The sequence below is a fragment of the Micropterus salmoides genome, unplaced genomic scaffold (assembly GCF_014851395.1).
Source record: "Micropterus salmoides isolate LMB-PRFRI ecotype aquatic unplaced genomic scaffold, ASM1485139v1 Ms_hic_scaffold_3898, whole genome shotgun sequence".
Classification (NCBI taxonomy): domain Eukaryota; kingdom Metazoa; phylum Chordata; class Actinopteri; order Centrarchiformes; family Centrarchidae; genus Micropterus; species Micropterus salmoides.
In genome coordinates this window covers 1-19,254 of record NW_024043259.1, presented here as the reverse complement: position 1 = coordinate 19,254, position 19,254 = coordinate 1, and the positions used below count along the sequence as shown (strand labels likewise).

Below are 19,254 nucleotides of genomic sequence, written 5' to 3'. Positions count from 1 at the left end.
ATTATCAAAATTAATTGCAATCACATCGTCATGCCCCAATCTTTATCTTAAAGGGGTAAAAACTAATTAGCTGTGGCATAACACTTAACTGTCAATCACAGAGGCTGAAACAAAATGCTTCTTTCTTCATTTTCCCTTGAGAGGAAGGCTGATATAAGGTGGCCCCAGGAGACACAACCCATGCCACACTCCCTGTTCTTTGACTTTGCTATACTGTCTCCAGACTATTGAGGCTTTTAACAGAGATTAGGCTGTAAAGCCTAACTGTACTGATAAAATGACAATGGATAAATCCACTTTTGTTTCACAGGATCAGGATTTCTGTCCCACATTTTGATGAGTGGAGTTGTAATTAAGGACTGAACTTGAAGTTGAATTGCACCAAAGTCCTCTTTGGCTTCATTGAAGTTGAATGATATCAACACTATGTGTTTGACATTAAAGAGAGTATTCTCTTTGCCACGTTATAATAAAAACAAGATGTTAAAAGCTATGGATTTCATAATAGTGCCTATTACTAAGTTGTTGTGTTCATGTTTTAGAGGAATTGATATTCATGAGTGAGCCAGCTGTCTTGTGAGTTTGAAGGTCTCTGCTGTGATATTGGTGTGTTTTATTTCTGGTGTTAGGTCCTCAGGCCTACATGCTGTATTTAGTATCTATCATACTGTGTTTGAGTGGATACGAACCTGTGTGTGTGATGCCTTCAGCTTTTTTGTGGCCACAGATGTTTTATGAAGATGTAGCCAAAGGATAGATGTGTGTGTTTGAGTTTTGTCCAGTATTTTGAATGGTGTGCAGGTCTTTTTTGTGTGTTCTGCCCCTAATGTGCTGTCCTTGCGCCACAGATGTTCCATGAAGATGCTGCCGGGGGATGGCAGCTTGTAGCTGTGGACGTCAACAAACCACATGGCCGAGCGCCTGCCTGCCTCCAGGTAAACACACCACATCATTAATATGCTGTTGATGTTGCTGGTGTAAAGTGTTTCTCTCTCTCTCACACCCACACACACAGAATTCTATGAAATATGTTCAACTTATGTGACAGGTGTTACCTGAACATACATAATTTAAAAATTTCCTGAACTATAAAAGCTGAACTGTGCATATGTGTATGTACTTGTGTGTGCGACACTTTCTATTTTAATTAAAATGTCTCTCTTGATGTTGAAATGCTCTGTGTTAATAGAGAATCAGTAAACCTAATCCATTTAACAAGTGCCACAAATTCACACAGTATCACCTCATTGTTTTCACATTGTCCGTGTCTTCAAATGGCTGTGTCACACGACTAAATGATGGGATTTTAAATGAGGGGAGGCTTATGTTTGATGTGTAGAGCTGCACTAATGATGTTGCTCCAGTGATAGATGAGTTTTAAATGACGTCTACATGATGAACGCCACTCTTGCCTCGTGGTCAGTGTGATCCAAATGGTAAGGCTTTAAAGATAAGCTGAAAGCAGCGGGTGTTGCTTACAGCTGGCCCTCTGTTGATAGCAGTGTGGTGTAAAAGGATGAGCCCTTGCTGTGAGAGATTGCCAATACAGTCTACGGCTATGAGAGAGAGGATAGCTGTCAACCGACCCTCATGGAGCAAATACTGTTCCAGTGCTGAGCTAGAAGGAGGCACACACACAAACAGAGAGGAAGAAGGCACAAATAAAAATAGAGAAATGGGGTAGAGAGGTTTGGATGAAAAGAGAAAACGTGAAATATGCAGTATTCCCATTAAAGCAGCGTGTCCTCCAGAGCCTCATCATCAGTTGAAGGAAAGATTTAGATAGAGGGATAACCAGAGGGATAAACACGGCTGACATTCCTCTGAGCCCTGTGCTCCATTATATGGAACACCCAAAGACTGCCTCATGCGCTCATACCAAAATAGCAATTATTGTCATCCTGTGCCAAAAAGAAGACCACTTCTGACAGTAGAATGAATGGTTAACAGATTGCCAGAGAAGGGTATTAGGCCATGTTCAGACTGACAATAGCATGATTTAAAAAAACACAGCTTCCATTTCAATGAGGCTGATGCATTGGAAAAGTGGGGTGCCAACTCAGAGGGCTCCGGCAAAACAACACCGGGGGTCTGGCAAAAATGTTTAACCTGGTCTTACTTTTGCCACAGTTTGACATTACTGAGCTATGCATTGCGTTACCCAACAAATATTGTCAGAGACACATTCCTGGTTGATCCCTTAATGTAAATGACATTATTCTGCTGTTTACTTTGTTATAGTCGAGTTGGTGAAAGGATATCCAGCTTTCTAGTTTTAAAATCTGCTAAAAATCATTGTGCGCCTATGAAGTCATGGCTTATTAGTCAAACTAGACAACCACACTGGGTTTTGTAGCACCAGGAACCAGTGAGTGATATTTTAAGTCTGAACACCGCCTTAAGGATGCAGACTTTGTGGGCCCGACTTCTTGTGAGACGGACTGAGTTACACAGTGTTTTAGTGGGTCAGAGTGAACAACTCACACCTCCATCACATGGACTGTTTCAGCTCTGGGCAATGGCCCAGAAATTGTGATAAATGTCTTCTGTCAAAGAGAGCCTGACACATGAAAAGCACCTTAGAAAGAGAGAAGTAATAGGACTGTTACACAAGACATTTATCGCAATGCTCTGCCAGTGATACAAGGTCGCAGAGTGGGAGAAAGGTATCTAACTGAAAAAACAGGATAACGAATCAGAGAGTGGTCAAAGGATTTCTCATTGAAAGAAGGAGGCAGCCGGTACTTGTATTGAACTGGATGTATGGTTCAACATGTAATTTGAGTTCTCATTTGGCATTGCACACTTTTTAAAAAAATCAAAAATGACAGAGGAGGATCTGATATTCATACAACAAAAGTTACTGTAATTTGCGGTTTCTACCATATATCAGTGTTGGAGTATTATTACGCTGAGTTCAATGGCAATGTTGTGTTTTAAATGAACTCTTCCTACAGTACCAGTGCATGACAACCACTGCATTATTAAAGGGAGACTATGCGATTCTGCAGAGAGTTTGTTGATAAACAAACTCATGAACAACAATTTCCATGGTAACCAGTCCTACTCTGCTGAAATATAGCAGAATCCACAGCCTCTGCTGTCCGAGAGCATGTTAGCCTCAGTAGGAGGGCATGTTTTAGCAGTACTGTAGAAGGTGTAACAACAGGCCTGTCAATATTTAAAAATGTATTGAAGCAAAATACTTTTCTAAGTCTAAATCTAAGACACGGAGTAGTTCGGTAGGATTATCGAGAGGAATAGGTACAATTAGTGAACAAACATCATCAAACATGTAAGCAGACAAACACAGCATCTAAATGCAGCAGAGAGTTATTTGAAATAGTTTGTACTAAAAGACAGTGACTGATAAGAGTTGGGAAGCACAGGAGCGACTGTTTATCTCCAGGGCCGAAGTCAAAGCTAACTTTGGGGCAAACCTCCTTCACTCTTTATTCAACAGTTGGCAGCAACACAAAGGAGCTCCTCTTTAGTCCTGAGAAGCTGCAGTCTTTATTCACCGGCCTCTGGAACTTCTACTGTATATTTACTGCTAAACAAGTGTCACTGCTAACCCGCTTCTCTCTATTGGCCGGGGCACTGTTCACACACGCGCTCCGTCTATTTCTACTCTACCCCACACATACTGACCGCTACGGCAAAGCTAACAAAGCTAACCAGCTGGGATCATCACAAACATGACAACAGACAGACAAGACAATAATACTGAACCTGTCGTTTATGTGGAACAGCAAAGCTAACGTTAGCCTACTCACCTGTCCAGCAGGTGACAGAAACAGAGCAACCTCAGCATTGGTTTTCGTTCCTTTCCAATCTCGTAGATTTATCCAGAATTGAAACCCCTCACAGAATTTAACACAGGCCTTCCCCTCGCCTGGTCATATCATTTGTCCCACAATTCCTCAGACCTTTACCTCTGTGGCTGTTTCTGTCATCTTCACTGCTAAAGTCTCGTAAGAAGTCCAGCATGTTCGAAATTACCGCTGTTTGTTTACATTCTCTCTCCCACTGCTTCGAGCGCGCCACCGCCACCTGCTGCTCGCTCCGAGCAGCTTTGTTTGTGCTCAATTTACACACTCAGGGGCTGTGTAGGGAAAACAGGATTTTTTTTCAGAGCACACGAAAAACACAGAGCTACCTACCCATGAGGAAATATTCGCTGAATTTAACAAAAAAATTATTGGAAAAGAGACGCAAAGTATCCCTTTAAGGTATGGATAAAGTATGGTTACAGTAAAGAAGGATTGTGGTTATGGCAAACAAACTGTGGTTAGGATATGGTTAAGGACGTATATCATGTATGTCAGAGTGCTATGTTGAATCCCATCAGGGCCAAGTAAAACATTTGTTTAAGTTTAGGCAAATCGGCAAACAAGAAATTTGTTGTCCAGCATCAAAGTTGAACATGTAATCTCCACACCTTTACCATTACTACATAGATGATATTTGACATCCTTCCTTCTGTATATTAACCTGGCCTACCTGACAGCATGTATTTGTTATACATACGTATACATTTGTTTGTTGCAGTCAAGCACCAAGAACGCCTGTAAACCACAGTTGTGTGAAGATATTCATAAAGGTGTCACTAGCCACTCCTGATACAATAAATATGTAATCAATAAAATTGTTTTTCATATATTACTGATATTCGTCATTGCCATATTAATATCCCCTTTATATAGCATCAAAGTGATTGTATGGATCTTATGACACAATCCAAAGGAATTAGCACAGTGGCTAGGTTACATGAGGGATGCCTTCATTTACACTTTGCAACTCATCATCTCAAATGCTACTTTACATCTGTAGCCTTGAAAACGTGTTTGAAACGCATATTTGCGTACTTGGACGGCACTTGGACATGTAGATGGACAGCAGAGTACCAGTTTCCATGGATGTTTTCGTTATTGAAAATTATTGGACTCTGTTAATACATGTATTCAAGCTGACAGCAACCCTTGGTCTCTGATAATGTTACTTGGATTTGACGACCTCCTTTCAAGCTTATATTAGGGTACTTGAGTATTTGGCTCTAAAATCCAGATTTTGGGTGAAGTGTCACTTTTAAGTGCTTTTGTTATTTAAATGTGTGCTTCTTCAGGATTTAAAGTGTCATGCATTAGACAAATAAATATCAAGTGGAAAACTTCAATTGCACTGAGAGTGACTTTGACATGCTTCATATAGCCTAGTGCTTCATTTCAAAAGTCATCCATTGTTTTCAGTTGCCAGTCACACAATGACAGCATTTTGTGGCATGTCAAACAACTCTGAAAATGTTTTGATTTTCTGATGGTGTCAAGAAAACGCAAGAGCTAACCCAGCTTCAATCCAAATGCAAAGACTTCATCAAAGATCATATAAGTGAGACAATGATTTCTGTTTTATAGACTTTAAGTCCATCTTGTCTCAGATATTTAAGTTGTGATTTTTTTGTTTGTGCCAATATTGACATTAAAATATCAAGAGGTAGGTTGGTTTAAACTAACTGTGTTTTCATGCATCACATGACAATGACTGCTCATAATGTGCTTTGACAGCTAATGATGAGAAACACGAAGAGAAAGCCAAAGTCCTTCCATCTTATTGAACTGGGAACATTGAAATTTGAGAGAACATTTGTGCTGCAGTTGGTAGTTATTAGTATTGATTATCTGAATTTCCCACATATTTTTGCAATTTTCAAATCATTTTATATTCTCAGTAAAAAACAATCAATTCATTGCCTGGGTCCTTGCCTTTGAATCTGCCCACTCCACTTATGACATGAATCAGCGGTTTCTCGGTTGCAAAAGCGATTAACCAATGAGCGCCGCTGGGGGACTAATGATTAGTCAGTCAGAGCCACGGGCAGGACTAACGCTGATACACAAGATAGATGCAGCCCGACGTCGTAGTTTGTTTTTACTTCGTTCCGCTCCACTCTTAAAACCCAGACAAATCCAGGATGTTGGTATAGTTATGTGTCAGTGTCGACACTGGATATGTTGCTCTCTAGTGATTGCAGGAGGCAATGTCAGAAAAGCAAATAGTTAATAGTAGTATGTTTGTCTCCAAATTTTGTCCATCCTGTCAGTGTAAAATGGCATTGCAAATATTTTGGCAGATATGATTCATGATTAGTGGGAATGATCACATTTTTAATTTTCACTGAAAAAACTATTCAAATCAGGAAGACATGACAGTTGTTGGGGTCTGTAACCTAACAAACATGTTTTCTTATATCTGGTGATATAGATTTGTAGACAGGGCATTTCTGCAGCACTACAGTACTTCATTATAATGCTGTTTTGTAACACATTTTACCATTGGATATTACACTTGGAAATTGTGCGATTTTGATAATATTTTGATTAATTGTGTAGCCCTAATACACCTGCTTCTCTGTTTATGTGTTTAAGTGTAGAACAGAATGGGTTATATTGTTTTTTTCAGCATTTTCTATTCTTTGATGTTGTAATTAAGAGTGTGAGAAGGCATGTCATATTACCATGGAATAATTTTTGATTAATGATGGATATCCCCTTTCTCTCGTTGCCAAACGCCTTATTCTGTTGCTTTTTCACCCATATCAAAAGGGAGCCGTGCTAGCTAAATAGATAGGTAAAGTGAAGACAGGCAGTGGAGATCCAGCCTGCAGGGCCATCTGTGAGTGTTGGGGAAGTGAAGTGTGAGTTTCTGTTCTGCTCTGCCTGGCTCCAGAGTAATAGGCCGTCAAATGATTAAAATGTTTCAGGGCTGGCAGGTGGGCGCTATCTACAGACAGGCGAGTGTCCTCCTGTTTGTCGGCTGTAAGCTCATCCATTCCTGTCCGACTGTCTTTTAAACCATCTGTATATGTCCGGTCAGGCCGTTTTGTGTCTGACTGTCAGCCTGTCGATCTACTTGTTGACGTCTGTCCATTTGTCCATGTGTGTTTGTGTCAGCCTGGGTCTGTATGGGTCCAATGGGCTGCAGCAGTTGGAGATAACACATAATTGATTAACCACCTGCTCTTTTTGGAGACAGAGAGGAAAAGGCAGCTTCCCCTCCTGAGGGGCTACATACAGAAATAGCCCTCAAAGCAGGGAGCATGACCATGTTCCTCTCCCACTCTAACAGTTGTTTTTCTAGTGATTTTATTAATCTTTCAGTAAATATTAACATAGTCCTAATAATTCTTGACAGCTTCTAAGCCATCATGGTTGTGGTGTCTTTGAACTCCAATTCCCTGAAATTATTTTGTGTGTACTTGCTCTGACTTGTATGCGAAACTAACTCTTTCCTGGATCGATTTAATAGACATATACTGTTTAAGAGTGGTATCAATCTATTTATCCCACTGCTCTGAATCTGTTCACAGTTAAGACATTGTTTTGTCTTTAGTGCTTCCTGGGTTTCTCAGTTTTTCTCTTGTCGTAGCTGTAGAGGAGGTTAATGAAGCGTCCTGTTTCGTTCCCTACAGACCTGGCCTACTAATTAGCCCCTAGTGCTCCACTATGTCATAATTACACTGCAGACAGTTTGGAAGTTATAAGCAAAAATAGAGGGTGACACTCTATACAGATGTACTGCACTGGATCAAAGAAGTCTTTAAAATACAACATAGACTAATCCGAAATAAAAATCAAGGCACTAAGAAATTTCTGTAAGAGACTAATTAAACAACTTTAGAATGACCACTAAGGAATGGTATTAAAACCATGATAAATGCTACCTACTTCTAGTAACCCAGGAGGATCATGTGCTTAATAAAACATCACCACTTTGGTGATGAGCAGCTGATGCTGCTCACTCCCCATTTCTCAGCCCTCTGTTCACAGAGCTAAATACAGAGTGATAGATAACTCAGCAGCTCACTGGGGGCTACTGAGGTCCAATTAAAGGAACACCTTTTTGACCATCCAAGCCAGAGGTTATTGATTTTCTTGAACCCACCTTTTTGACCTGCCACAAGTCTTTGCCTCAGCTTTCCAGTGACACCACTTGTATCATTTTAAACTCACATACATATACACACAGTGTGTCAGGGTTAATATAATTTTGTCTCTATGTGTGGAAGGAGCAAGAGAGAAAAGGGAAATTGGCTGGAGAGAAAAACAACAGGAGAGGAGGGAAAGAATCACAGTGATAACATTGTTATAGATGGCGAAAAAAAGTCAACATCGGGGCATAGCAGGGTAAATCTATGTGTATAATGGGAAACAAAATCACCTGCGTGAGGATGAGGAACAAGATGTGACTAGTCCTGTGAGATCAACACTCTTAGACAGAACACGATGACTGATTCAGATTGTTCATTTGGAGTAGACTGCAATCAGCCAGATGGACATATAGTGATATATGCTGAAATGAAATAAACTAAATGTCTATAAGGAATAGCCAGACAGGAAATGGATGCAGAGGTAGCAAAGCACAGCAAATATTATTAAGAGTAGGAGGATGCAGACAGGCAGACCATCATGTTTTATTAAGAACTGTTTCCCAGCCAGAGACATGAGTCAGCCTGCTTTAGTCAGGGCCGTAATAAGCCAAGGGGCTCCCCAACCTAGCAAAATTTGACACGCCCACTCCTTCAGCCCAAAGCTTTACATTAAAATAACTTTTATACAATACAGTGGAAAAGAAAAGCTCTGATTATCGTCACTTGTTTTTCCATGTTAGTTAAATGCCAGTGAAGAGACTGATGTGATAAGTCAAGTGAAGCAGTCTGTAATCCCACTCAGTTTCTTCTTAATCTTGCTAAACATTAGAGAAAAAACTGTAGCATGAGATGGTGCCAGAACATGCCCAGTCTGTTGGTGACAATTCCTGTGTGAATACTGCTATATCCTGCCAGCTATGCGCACATGTGCTACAGTCGTCTCATGTACCAGTGGAAAGAGCATTTGTTCTCCTTCGCAGTCTGAGTGAACAGACGGAGAATGAGGAAAAAGTCATTGGTCTGTCTGTCTGCCTCTCTGTCTTGGTTGTGTTATAGTCGTAGTGTTTATTTCTTCTTATTTTGAATGCTGTTTTTCATTTTTTTTACTGCAGGAAAGCACACCCAGAATACACTGTTTCCCAAAATACCAATTTGCATGGCAAAATGTCTACAACACTATTTGCATACATAATTTCTATCATGTGCACTCTATTGCAGTCAAACAAATAAGAGCATCTTATATATTTTGCAGATTGTACTGTCATGTATTAGAAATAAAGCTTTGCTTTCAGATATATTATAAATTATATATTATTAACTTTATGAATATTATAAATTAAGCTTTGCTGTGCTCTTGGACAGAATGATGTCAGTGTCCCCTGGCTAAATGCGAAAACCACAACCACTTAATGTGTGGCTTCAATTCTTGCAAAACTTGACTTCAGCGCGTGTGTGTGTGTGTGTGTGTGTATGCTTTTGTCTGTGCACAGTGAGCACCTGGTGTTTCAAAGACCCAGCCAGAAGAAACACAAATAAATAGCATCCATCAAAACAAGTGTGAAAGGATTTCAGAGACACACAAGCTAAGAAACACTGAACAGCAGGGGAGGGCCATCTTGTCCCACAATTGATGCTGTTAAATTGATTCTGACATCTTGAGGCCAATATATAGTGTGCCAGTGCCATCAGCTGCATGTGGCAAACTAGGCCATTATGCCTTGGGATGGATATGGAAAGCGTTATCTGGTGAAGTGCATCAAAAAAAGGGGTAATGTGAGAGAAAAATTAAAAGGTTATTCTTGTGGCAGAGGTTACAAATGCACACTGCTCCCTAGCTTTTCCTAGCAGTGTGATTCCCAAAAGCTGATAGAGAGCATGGGCAGCGTCAGGACCTTCAGAAAATCAACCGTTTCATAAACAAAAGCATGTACTTTCTGTTTTCTGTCAGTCTACCTCTATCTCTCTCGCTTCCTCCCTCACACACACGTACACACACTATCCCACATACACAACTCCGTTCTGCCAAAACACCCATGGGCGAGAGGGCCTGGTTGCTGGAAATGTCAAACTGCTTTGTCACGTCCAATCTCAGTCAGAGCGCCAAACCACTGTGTGTGTGTAGACTGGGCATGTGTTCTGCAAAAGCACCCAATCCCAAGACTAGCAGCTTTAGTGATGTGGGCTGTCAGTAAAGCTTTAAAAGAATGGCAAGAATTAATATTTCTAACAAAAAATAATGACATGTTATGTTTAATTAATGAGATAGCAAGACAAGACAAAATAAGAGCAGAAAAGACAATAGTAAATGAGTATCTCATACAAACTAGTGAAAGGCTGTCTGGGTTTTTAGGAGTACATTTAAAAGACACTACACATTTGGCTAGCCTGTGATGCTCACACACAGCTGTGTTTCCAATATCTAATGTATTATCTTAAAGAGGTGGTATTATGCTAATTTTCAGGTTCACAGTCTTAATTAGGGGTTGTACCAGAACAGGTTTACATGGTTTAATTTTCAAAAAACACAATATTTTTCTCATACTGCACATTGCTGCAGCTCCTCTTTTCACCCTGTGTGTTGTACGCTCCGCTCTTGAGCTACAGAGTGATGCATCTTACTTGTACAAAATCTTTGTTGGGAGTTGCACATGCGCAGTTCCCAGGTAAGGACTACTAGCCAATCAGAAGCAGAGAAGGGCGGGTTGTAAGAAACAAGGCCTTGCCGAAAAATGCTACCATAGCGCAAATCGATAGACTTGACTCTACTCGGCCCTGCTCCATTTTACATTGCAGATAGTACCAGAGATAGTAGGTAGCTTGTTGTAATAGCGACGCCACACACAACTGCCGCGACGTAATGTTCAATGTGACACACACACGATCCACACAGCTTTCTCTTTTTTAAGTGAAGTTTCAACATTCCTCAGAATGTAAAGACAGTTAAGCGGTATGAAAACCTTCCAGCTGTGTTTTCCTCTGCCGTTGTTGCTGCAGCGGTCTGTGTGGCGGCGGGCACAGAGGGCTCTGTGAGCGGGCGGCTGGCCGGCCTCACACGCTCCTCCTGCGGGTTGGCGCAGGCTTCCCCTGCAGCCACTTGCGGAGCTCCTCAACTCCGAAAATATTGCAAGCATTTTTGTTCCGCCATCACTTCTCATAAAACTGTCAATATTCGAAATCTACACAGCTGATTTCTCACCTCAAAACTTCTCAGAAATGGATTTAGTAATGAAATTCCATACGAAAACTGTAAAACTTTCTGTTGCTGGCCTCTGTCTGGTGCGCAACAGAAAGTTAGTGAATATTCTCTCTGACCAATCAGTAGTCTGTCATGGTTACATTTTAGTATTCCTCAGCTCGCTTGGAACCTCGACGGAGGTGAGGTGATACGAAAAAAAAAGTACCTGGAAGCAGGTACAGGTGCAACATTTCTACAATGGAAAACCTCCATTCAGATTAGCTTGGTTTGAGGGCGTGCCTGACCCCGCTAGCCGCTTGGCAAGCTTTATGATACGTTTTCATTGTGACGTCACAAGTAAAGGAAGTGAAGGGCTGGACTACAAACGAGCTGTTTTCAAGCGGTTCAGAGCAGAGCTTTCTGTGGGAGATGGGAACTCCCTTTGGGCTGGACTTTGGGCATTTTCACTTTGCAAACCTGTGCGCAAAAAAGATATAACTCAATAAAAGGTTACTACAGGATTTGTCAGTACAGTGTGACATCACCAATGGGTATGGTTACTGATCCAACAGAGCACATTTCTGACCACACACACATACGCAGTACCAGCACTTCTACATTTTAGTCTTTGGTGTACCATAACAATTTCTTGCAAACCGGCTCTTCTCACAAGCTGCTGGTACACCTTTCTGCCCTCTCCATATCAGGTTCTCAGGGCAATTCATAATGGCTCATCTGTTCATGTTCTTGCCGGCCTGCTTTTCTCTGTTTGCGGCTATTCTAAGTAACATTGCATAAACCTTACAAAGCCTGGCTCTAAAAGAGCACTAAGAGAACACGAACAACTTATTTTTTTTAACTTTAAGCATTGCATACACAACCACACCTAGTAGATGAGTGTAGAGTTGAAACAGACTAAAAACTGTTATGGAAATTCTGTTGATGTACTCAGGATTTCCAACACAGGGAGAAAGGCAACAGCAATGCAGAGACGTACACTGTAATACCCAAACCAAATCTGAAGAATGCCTTTTGGTCCGCAATATTTATCCCTCTGCGATTCTGAATAGTCGATGTTGTATCCATACAAAGTCATTCTTAACTCAAGACTCTGGTGGCTTACCTAAGCTACAGTACATTTGAGGCTTGAGGTTACATGCAACATTCTAAAGAGAGCCAGTCAGTCTGTCTGTAATAAATGGATTACAGAGTGCATCCTTATCAAGGCAGCCACATCAGACAGTCAACCCAACAGACAGAGAAGAGAGACAGAGTCTGACCTACTGTTTTTGAGAGTCAAGGCCCCTTCGGATAGAAAGCGATTTGCTCTTGTCTGCGGAATGCATGCAAGCTCGCCAAGCAGTGGGCTGCCCATTGGTCGATACAGCAATAGACCACCCTGGAGCGGTGCAAGCCAATGAAAATAAATGGTGTCATAGTGCAGCGATGCGGTTGGCGCATTGTGTCTGAAAGGCCCATCACAGACTGTCACCTTTGACTTACAACTAGCTCAGCATATAACCCTAACATGACCTGGGGAAACCTATGGGATATTACCCTTAATGAAGAAAAAGTTCCTTCACAGAAACTTTCAACCAGAGAGGGCAGTGAAACACTGCGTTTTCAGCCTGATATTAAATAACATTTTAAGATGATTTAATAAGTTTTTCCTCCAGAGTTTTCTTAATTAAAGGAGAGAGAAGAAGAGGAAACCCAATTTTAACTGTAACCCTAAAACCAAGCCTTAACCCACAAACAGCCCTCTGGAGAAATTGTGACTGGCTAGTAGTGCTTGCTTTACACAATTGCCCTCTTTCAAGGTCTGAAACCAACAAGACCTTCAATCTGAACAACAGAGACTAGACTGTTTCTCATACCACAAAACAACACCATGGTCCAAGAAAGGTTAAATCAAGGGCAACTGAAGATATTTGAAGAGAATTTGCTCTCTGCTGAAGAGGCTGAAGAAGCCTCTTGTATGAGAAGCGTAACATTTTCAAGTATCTTCAATACTTAAGTCCAGTTGCCCTTGAATTAACCGGCCTTGGATACCTATGACCTGGTGCCTCTATAGGCAGGATGGTATTGTTTGACAATAGGCTGCAAAACCATTACAAATGACCGTTACAAAAAAGGATTGATATGAACACTTCCAGATCCCCTTATACGGTTGTTTGTCTTATGTGGTTTAGTTAGGCAGCTAAATTCCCACCTTTGTTCCCTATTGTTAGGGAAATATTGTGGTCAGCATTAAAAGAAACTAATGTGGACAGCTATGCTAGATGGGATGGTAACAGTGATCATCCATGCCAAAGTCACATGCTTTGTTGACTCAAGCGTTCACCTCAAACTACTCACGATTACGTTTCACTAAATTCCGCTATAACATCTCTATCTTTGGCTCTATCTTTATCTTTAGCTCTATCTTTGCTTCTGACATACAACAGTCTTTACTTTAATTATCACAAGAGGTCCTTGTCAGGTATATGCAAATATAAGTCATTTAATTTGCTTAAATGCTGCCCTTTTTCTGGCGAGGACATTATCTCTAAATCTGTTGTCTCTCTGCTCCTTTTCTTAAGTTCCTTAAAACAGAAATGTGTCATGTAATTTACTCTCAATTTCAAAATTCAATAAGATACTAATTCCAACATCATTTGTTTTTAAAGCACCAAATGTGATTGCAGATCAGGCTTTCCAGACTTTAAAGAGTTTGTACTGTAAGTGAATTTGTGTGTAGGAGGTTGGATGGCAGCGGTCCCATTTTCCTGGGGTGAATTTGATCTTTCCCGCTATGCCGCAAACACTCTTCATCTGTCTTAAATTCTTCCTCTCGTGTTCCACTTTTCAATTCTTCCTATTACCAGTCTCAGATGCAAGCTTTTTTTAGGGTGGGTGATTCTACCCACTCACAAGCTGTTCATTCTTCCACATACATGCAGTTTAAGGCTGTGATCACATCTGTCATATTGTCTCCAAAGGAGCGAACAGTTACATTGTTTCTAAATGAGGAGTGTGCGTTTTGACTGGTTTTTGGGGCTAGTGTCCCTCACATTCTTTTAGATCATTATTGTTTCTATTATGTGATGTTGTTGTAGGCATTCAATGCCACTGCTATTCCCACATGAAATAACATACATTTATTGCCTCTTTCCCTGCTTGTTTCCGGCTGTCTGAATACATGCTGATTCTGCTGTCTGAGTGGATGTTTCTCCCAGCAACCAATGAAAGGCTCCTGATTGCTTAGAATTTCCTGCAGTTTAGCTGCTGGCCCTCTTTGTGTGTTACCACCTCCTTATATACAGTACAGTCTATGATTGGCAACTCCAAAAAGAAAAAAAACAACACCCGTTCTGCCAAATGTATATTCTATCATTCTTCTTCCAGTCTCTGTTCTCTGAAATTATTCTGAGATTAAATTTACACTGAAGGAAAAGCACATCTGACTTAAGAAATCTCATCACCCTGCTTCCTCTTTTTTAAAATAATTTAGTCTAGCTCAGCGGGCATTACACCTGCCTTTCTGTCCACCCGTCTTGTCTGCCTGAGTTATAACCATCAATCACACTTGAAATGATTTATCTCAGACAATGCTCTGCTTTATTATTATGGTATTGCTGGCTCATATCCAAACCAGAATTTGAACAAGTTCAATGGGAAGCAAATGCAAATGGTTTGTTGATTTTATACGCACTTCTTTTCTCTTTTCCTGTTGTGTGCAATTTACATTGATTGCAATTGAGCGTTGCTCTGTTTCCACAGCAACTGATGCGGTCCTCTGTGTTCCACATGTTCATCTTGAGCATGGTCGCTGTGGACGTCATTGTTGCTGCTAGCAACTATTATAAAGGCGAGAACCACCGCAGGCACTATGATGAGTTTTACCTGGCAGAGGTGAGATGTTTTTTTGTTTATGTCCACCGCAAAGACTCAGTTTTAACATGTGTATTATTTACAACAGCGTGAGATCATGTTTTTGATGCATCTTTTGTGAAAAGCCTATTATATGACAAACATGTGGGTTTTTCCTCCACAGAGGTTCTGATTGGTATTTTCCTGCATGGCAATGTGGTCTGTTATTAATAGGGATTTAATCCTGCATAATATGAGTGCCTTATGATATTGCCCTGTCTACTCAAATGATGTATGATGCAACTGGGGATTTTAGGTGTTTTTTAGGTTTTATGTGTCAACCAGTTTATAATCCATACATGTATACATTTATTATTGTTCAATAATGAGCGTAAGACACTTCACTTCCATTAAATCATCAATCAAATTAGGTATATGTATATTTGTTCTTTTCATTTCACTTATTTATGTTTTAAATACACACATGCACACAACACTGTATGTGTCATGCAGGTTGGTTTGATGTCATCAGTATGCAGGTGATAAGCGCCAACAAAGACAGTGAGGAGTGGGCCCACCTCCCCCGTCCATTTCATACCTCTCTTTCTCACAACACACACAGCTGAATGGAAGAGATAAGAAAAGGGAAAAAACACACACACACAATATTACCTTCTCTCACTCCCTCCAGTCATATCATACAGCCATCTATCTGCAGATTTGTTCCAATCTGTGTGAAGGCTGTGAAGGGAAAATAGGAAATGGAGGGACTGGGTTTAGAGTTAAATGGAAAAATACTGTTTTTATTGGTGAGGTGCCAATTTTATTCGCTACTTCTTACTGTTTTTCCCCATGCTGAAGACACTGGTGGTATAAGCATTCAGATAATTTACTTAAAGAAGTCCTCCAACAATTTAGTATTGCATTTACATCAAAATCAATGCAACAAGAGTCTTTGCTATGGGCCAGGCTCCAAAAAACAGAAGATCCTACATGTCCCATAATGCACATTGGTGAACTCCAAACCAGAGTTTGAGTTACGTGGGAGCCAGTGGGAGCTCAGCTCCCATAAGGAGGGTCTGAGCTCCCATGGAAGCAGTAAAATCATCCATCTCTGGGGGTTTCTAATTTATCAACAACCATTATTGTTATTGTCAGAAATAATGTATTTTCATTGTAATTTGTACGTACTATTATTTACATTAAACAAGATAAACAGACTTAAATGAGCACACTTTCCTAATGAACTATGCTGCGCATCGCATGACTGACAGGATGGCTGCACTTCTCCACCATCAGCAACTATGGTGCGCACAGTTTTGACCGAACAAGTTGAGGCTGCGACCCATGAAAATGAACTCAGTTGTTTTGTAGCCTACTGTTTACTCTGTATTGACTGCAGCTTATTTGTTTAGTATTATTGGCTTTTTGATGCATCCTCCAATTAGTACAGCGCTACAAATGATAATATGCTTGCTACTGTGTGCCGGTGACAAGCAGTGCGCAAACTAATAACACTTTCATATTACCATAAAGGGCGGAATTGCGGTCTCTCCTTGAGCAATAGTCTTTGATGCCATTTTTCAGGCGATTGAAACTTAAGGGATTGCCTAATGTGAGTAGGCCTACACCCTGTTGCAATATCTCACAGACATCTGGCGCAAGTAGTGGACTGCCTTGTATGTGTGTTTGTGCGTTGCCATGTGTGTGAGAGAGGGAAATATTGAATCACGTAATAAGCAATGTGCTCTCTCTCTCTCTCTCTCTGTCTATTTTACCACCTCCTTGTCGCAGAGGTATCCTAATTTAAATCGCAGTAGCTCACATGACATGCACAAAAGTCATTCGCTTCAGGTGTCACTGCATGGCCTGACCTCGCTCTCTCTCTTTTAAAAAAATCACATATAAAATGCATCCAAAATAGGCAATTAAGCAAATAAAAGAATCACTGCACAGATAACCTTAAACATTACACAAAATCCAACTCAATTACTGTTAACACCTGACAAAAGTTATTGAGAGATATTTGTGGTGGCATGGAGTAAATGCCAATACTGATTTTTATTTTCTCTATTCTATCCCAGGTTGCCTTCACTGTGTTATTTGACCTAGAAGCTCTTCTGAAAATCTGGTGCTTGGGCTTCACCGGCTACATCAGCTCCTCCCTGCACAAGTTTGAATCTCTTTTGGTAGTGGGTACTACGCTGCACATCTACCCTGACCTCTACCACTCTCAGTTCACCTATTTTCAGGTATGGATACACATATGCACATTTTTACAGTATGCACTTGTACAAATGCATGTATGTACATAAATCCATTTATATCCTAAATATGAAACTAAATTATCCACACATAAAATTGCAGAGAAGAACAGGGCATTTCTTTCCTATAGAGGGTATGCGCATGACGTCACAGAACGCAGTTACGCTCACTGAGTAGCAGAAAGACAAGCAGCAGTGTTAGCTTGAATCAGTTAAAACACAAACAACACATCTAAAATGGGAAAATCACTGTTGAGTCCGAGTGCCTTTAATTTGAGCAAATAAGCACTTCTTTTACTCCTGGTTTGCTAAACGCAGCCATGGTAACAGATGTTTTGCCACTCAGTCCAGCATGTTCCAGAAGGGGAAGTGACATCAATGCATACCATGCATTAATAAATACAAATCAATCATATCACTCTTCTGTGTTAAAAACCTCTCCTGTATTCATTCAAATGCTTGTACTGTACATAGGTACTGTAGTCTCCACACATGTCTAAGAGCGATTTGGTTAAATTCAAATGGAGTTTAACTGTAGCATTTTTCAGTCATGACACATTTTGAGGGACATTTTGCTTGAAGTTTTCAGTGAAAATAGTTGTATTCTGATGGTTTCTTTGATGATATTTAGCATAACTTTGAGCCTGAGTGTGCAGTCCTCATGTGGCAATGATGCCTTGTAGCATCATCCATGAACAAAGCCTTCATGTATTGCACCCTCTCCAAAATGTAGCCCTGTGACCTTGCTGTAGGTTGTGTAATATAGCCAATGAAAAGCTATTGTGGACGATCTGATGGGAAAGGGCTTCTTGATAGGTTTTTAATGAGCCTTGACCATACAAGCTGCCCTGATCCTGTCTGACATCTTCCATCTACACATGTGGAGTGCTTATACTCAAGCAAACATATACACTGTAGCTGTGTAATATTATAATAATTGTTGACTTACTGTTTTTTATTGCATTTTTGTAAATTTTTAACATATTCTAGATATTACTTCAGCACATTTTCAATGTACAAAACATACAATAATGTTTTTGTTAAATGTGCTTGCCTTCCTTCCAGGCAGTTGTTTCAGTACAAGATTAAAATCATCTTGCAATGACTTGAGACTTCCTTTAGCTAGGTAATCGATTCCAGTAAAAAGGCCTATGTCTTGTATTAGAAAACTTAGTTAGAAAACTTCTGCATGGTAGGCAGTCTTTAAATGTGTATGTATTTCAGACTGATGTGCATTCACATGCTTGTGAAAGCCTTACTGTCCAAAGATATAAGAATTAGTTGCTGAACAGCATTACAGCCATGAGCTGTTTTTTTCTAAACCAATATTGCGACTGTGAAATCAATTAGAAATATTTTCTATAAATTACGCTTCAGGGCTGTGTTGTGGTCAACATGTCATATCTACCGCTCGATATTTTACTATCAAGTCTGGTTAATAACACTCTTGCAGTTATCAAAATTACCCTTTTTCAAATTGTGACTATAATGAAAACCATTCATCACATTTTTATAATAATAGGTACCATAATAATATTGGATTCTCTATACATGTAATGCATCCATTGAACAAAAGACATGTCAACGTCAAATAAAAATCTCTAACAACTACAAACAGAGATCAAGCTCAGAGCATAGCTTAACAACATGCACAGATAACACACAGTTTGCAAAGTAATGTCCACATTTTTCAATGCAGCAATTCCCTGTTTATACATTTGCACACATTCATGTCAGTCTTCTTTTGGCTAATGAGCATTTTTTACGAGCAACTGGGAGTCAAGTGCTTCCTCACCTGGGAAAGCATTTCATTCATTCCTTGCTGATATTTTTCCAAGTAGTCCGGTTGAAACAGGTGACATTTAGTCACAAGCGATTAACCTTAAGGCTCTGTGCTGGAATCAGAAGTGTATTCTGGCTGTAGGAGAAGGAATGAGGTTACACAATCAATGATTGTTTCAGATTTTTATCCAACCAAGGGGTGTTCACTGCTAAAGGTTAACCTTACTAATTGTCTTCAGTCTGGACCAAATGCC

The 19,254-nt window shown here is 40.3% G+C and overlaps 1 protein-coding gene across 1 annotated transcript; it reads left to right on the top strand.

Moving 5' to 3' along the window:
• Positions 1–849: 849 nt before the first annotated feature.
• LOC119885072 (sodium leak channel non-selective protein-like) lies at positions 850–17,206 on the top strand (the record flags this gene model as incomplete). The annotated part of the gene is made up of 3 exons (XM_038695312.1): positions 850–935; positions 14,865–14,996; positions 17,039–17,206. Coding segments are annotated over exons 2-3 (294 nt in total), but the record flags the coding sequence as incomplete, so codon positions are not given.
• Between the last annotated feature and the right edge of the window lie 2,048 nt (positions 17,207–19,254).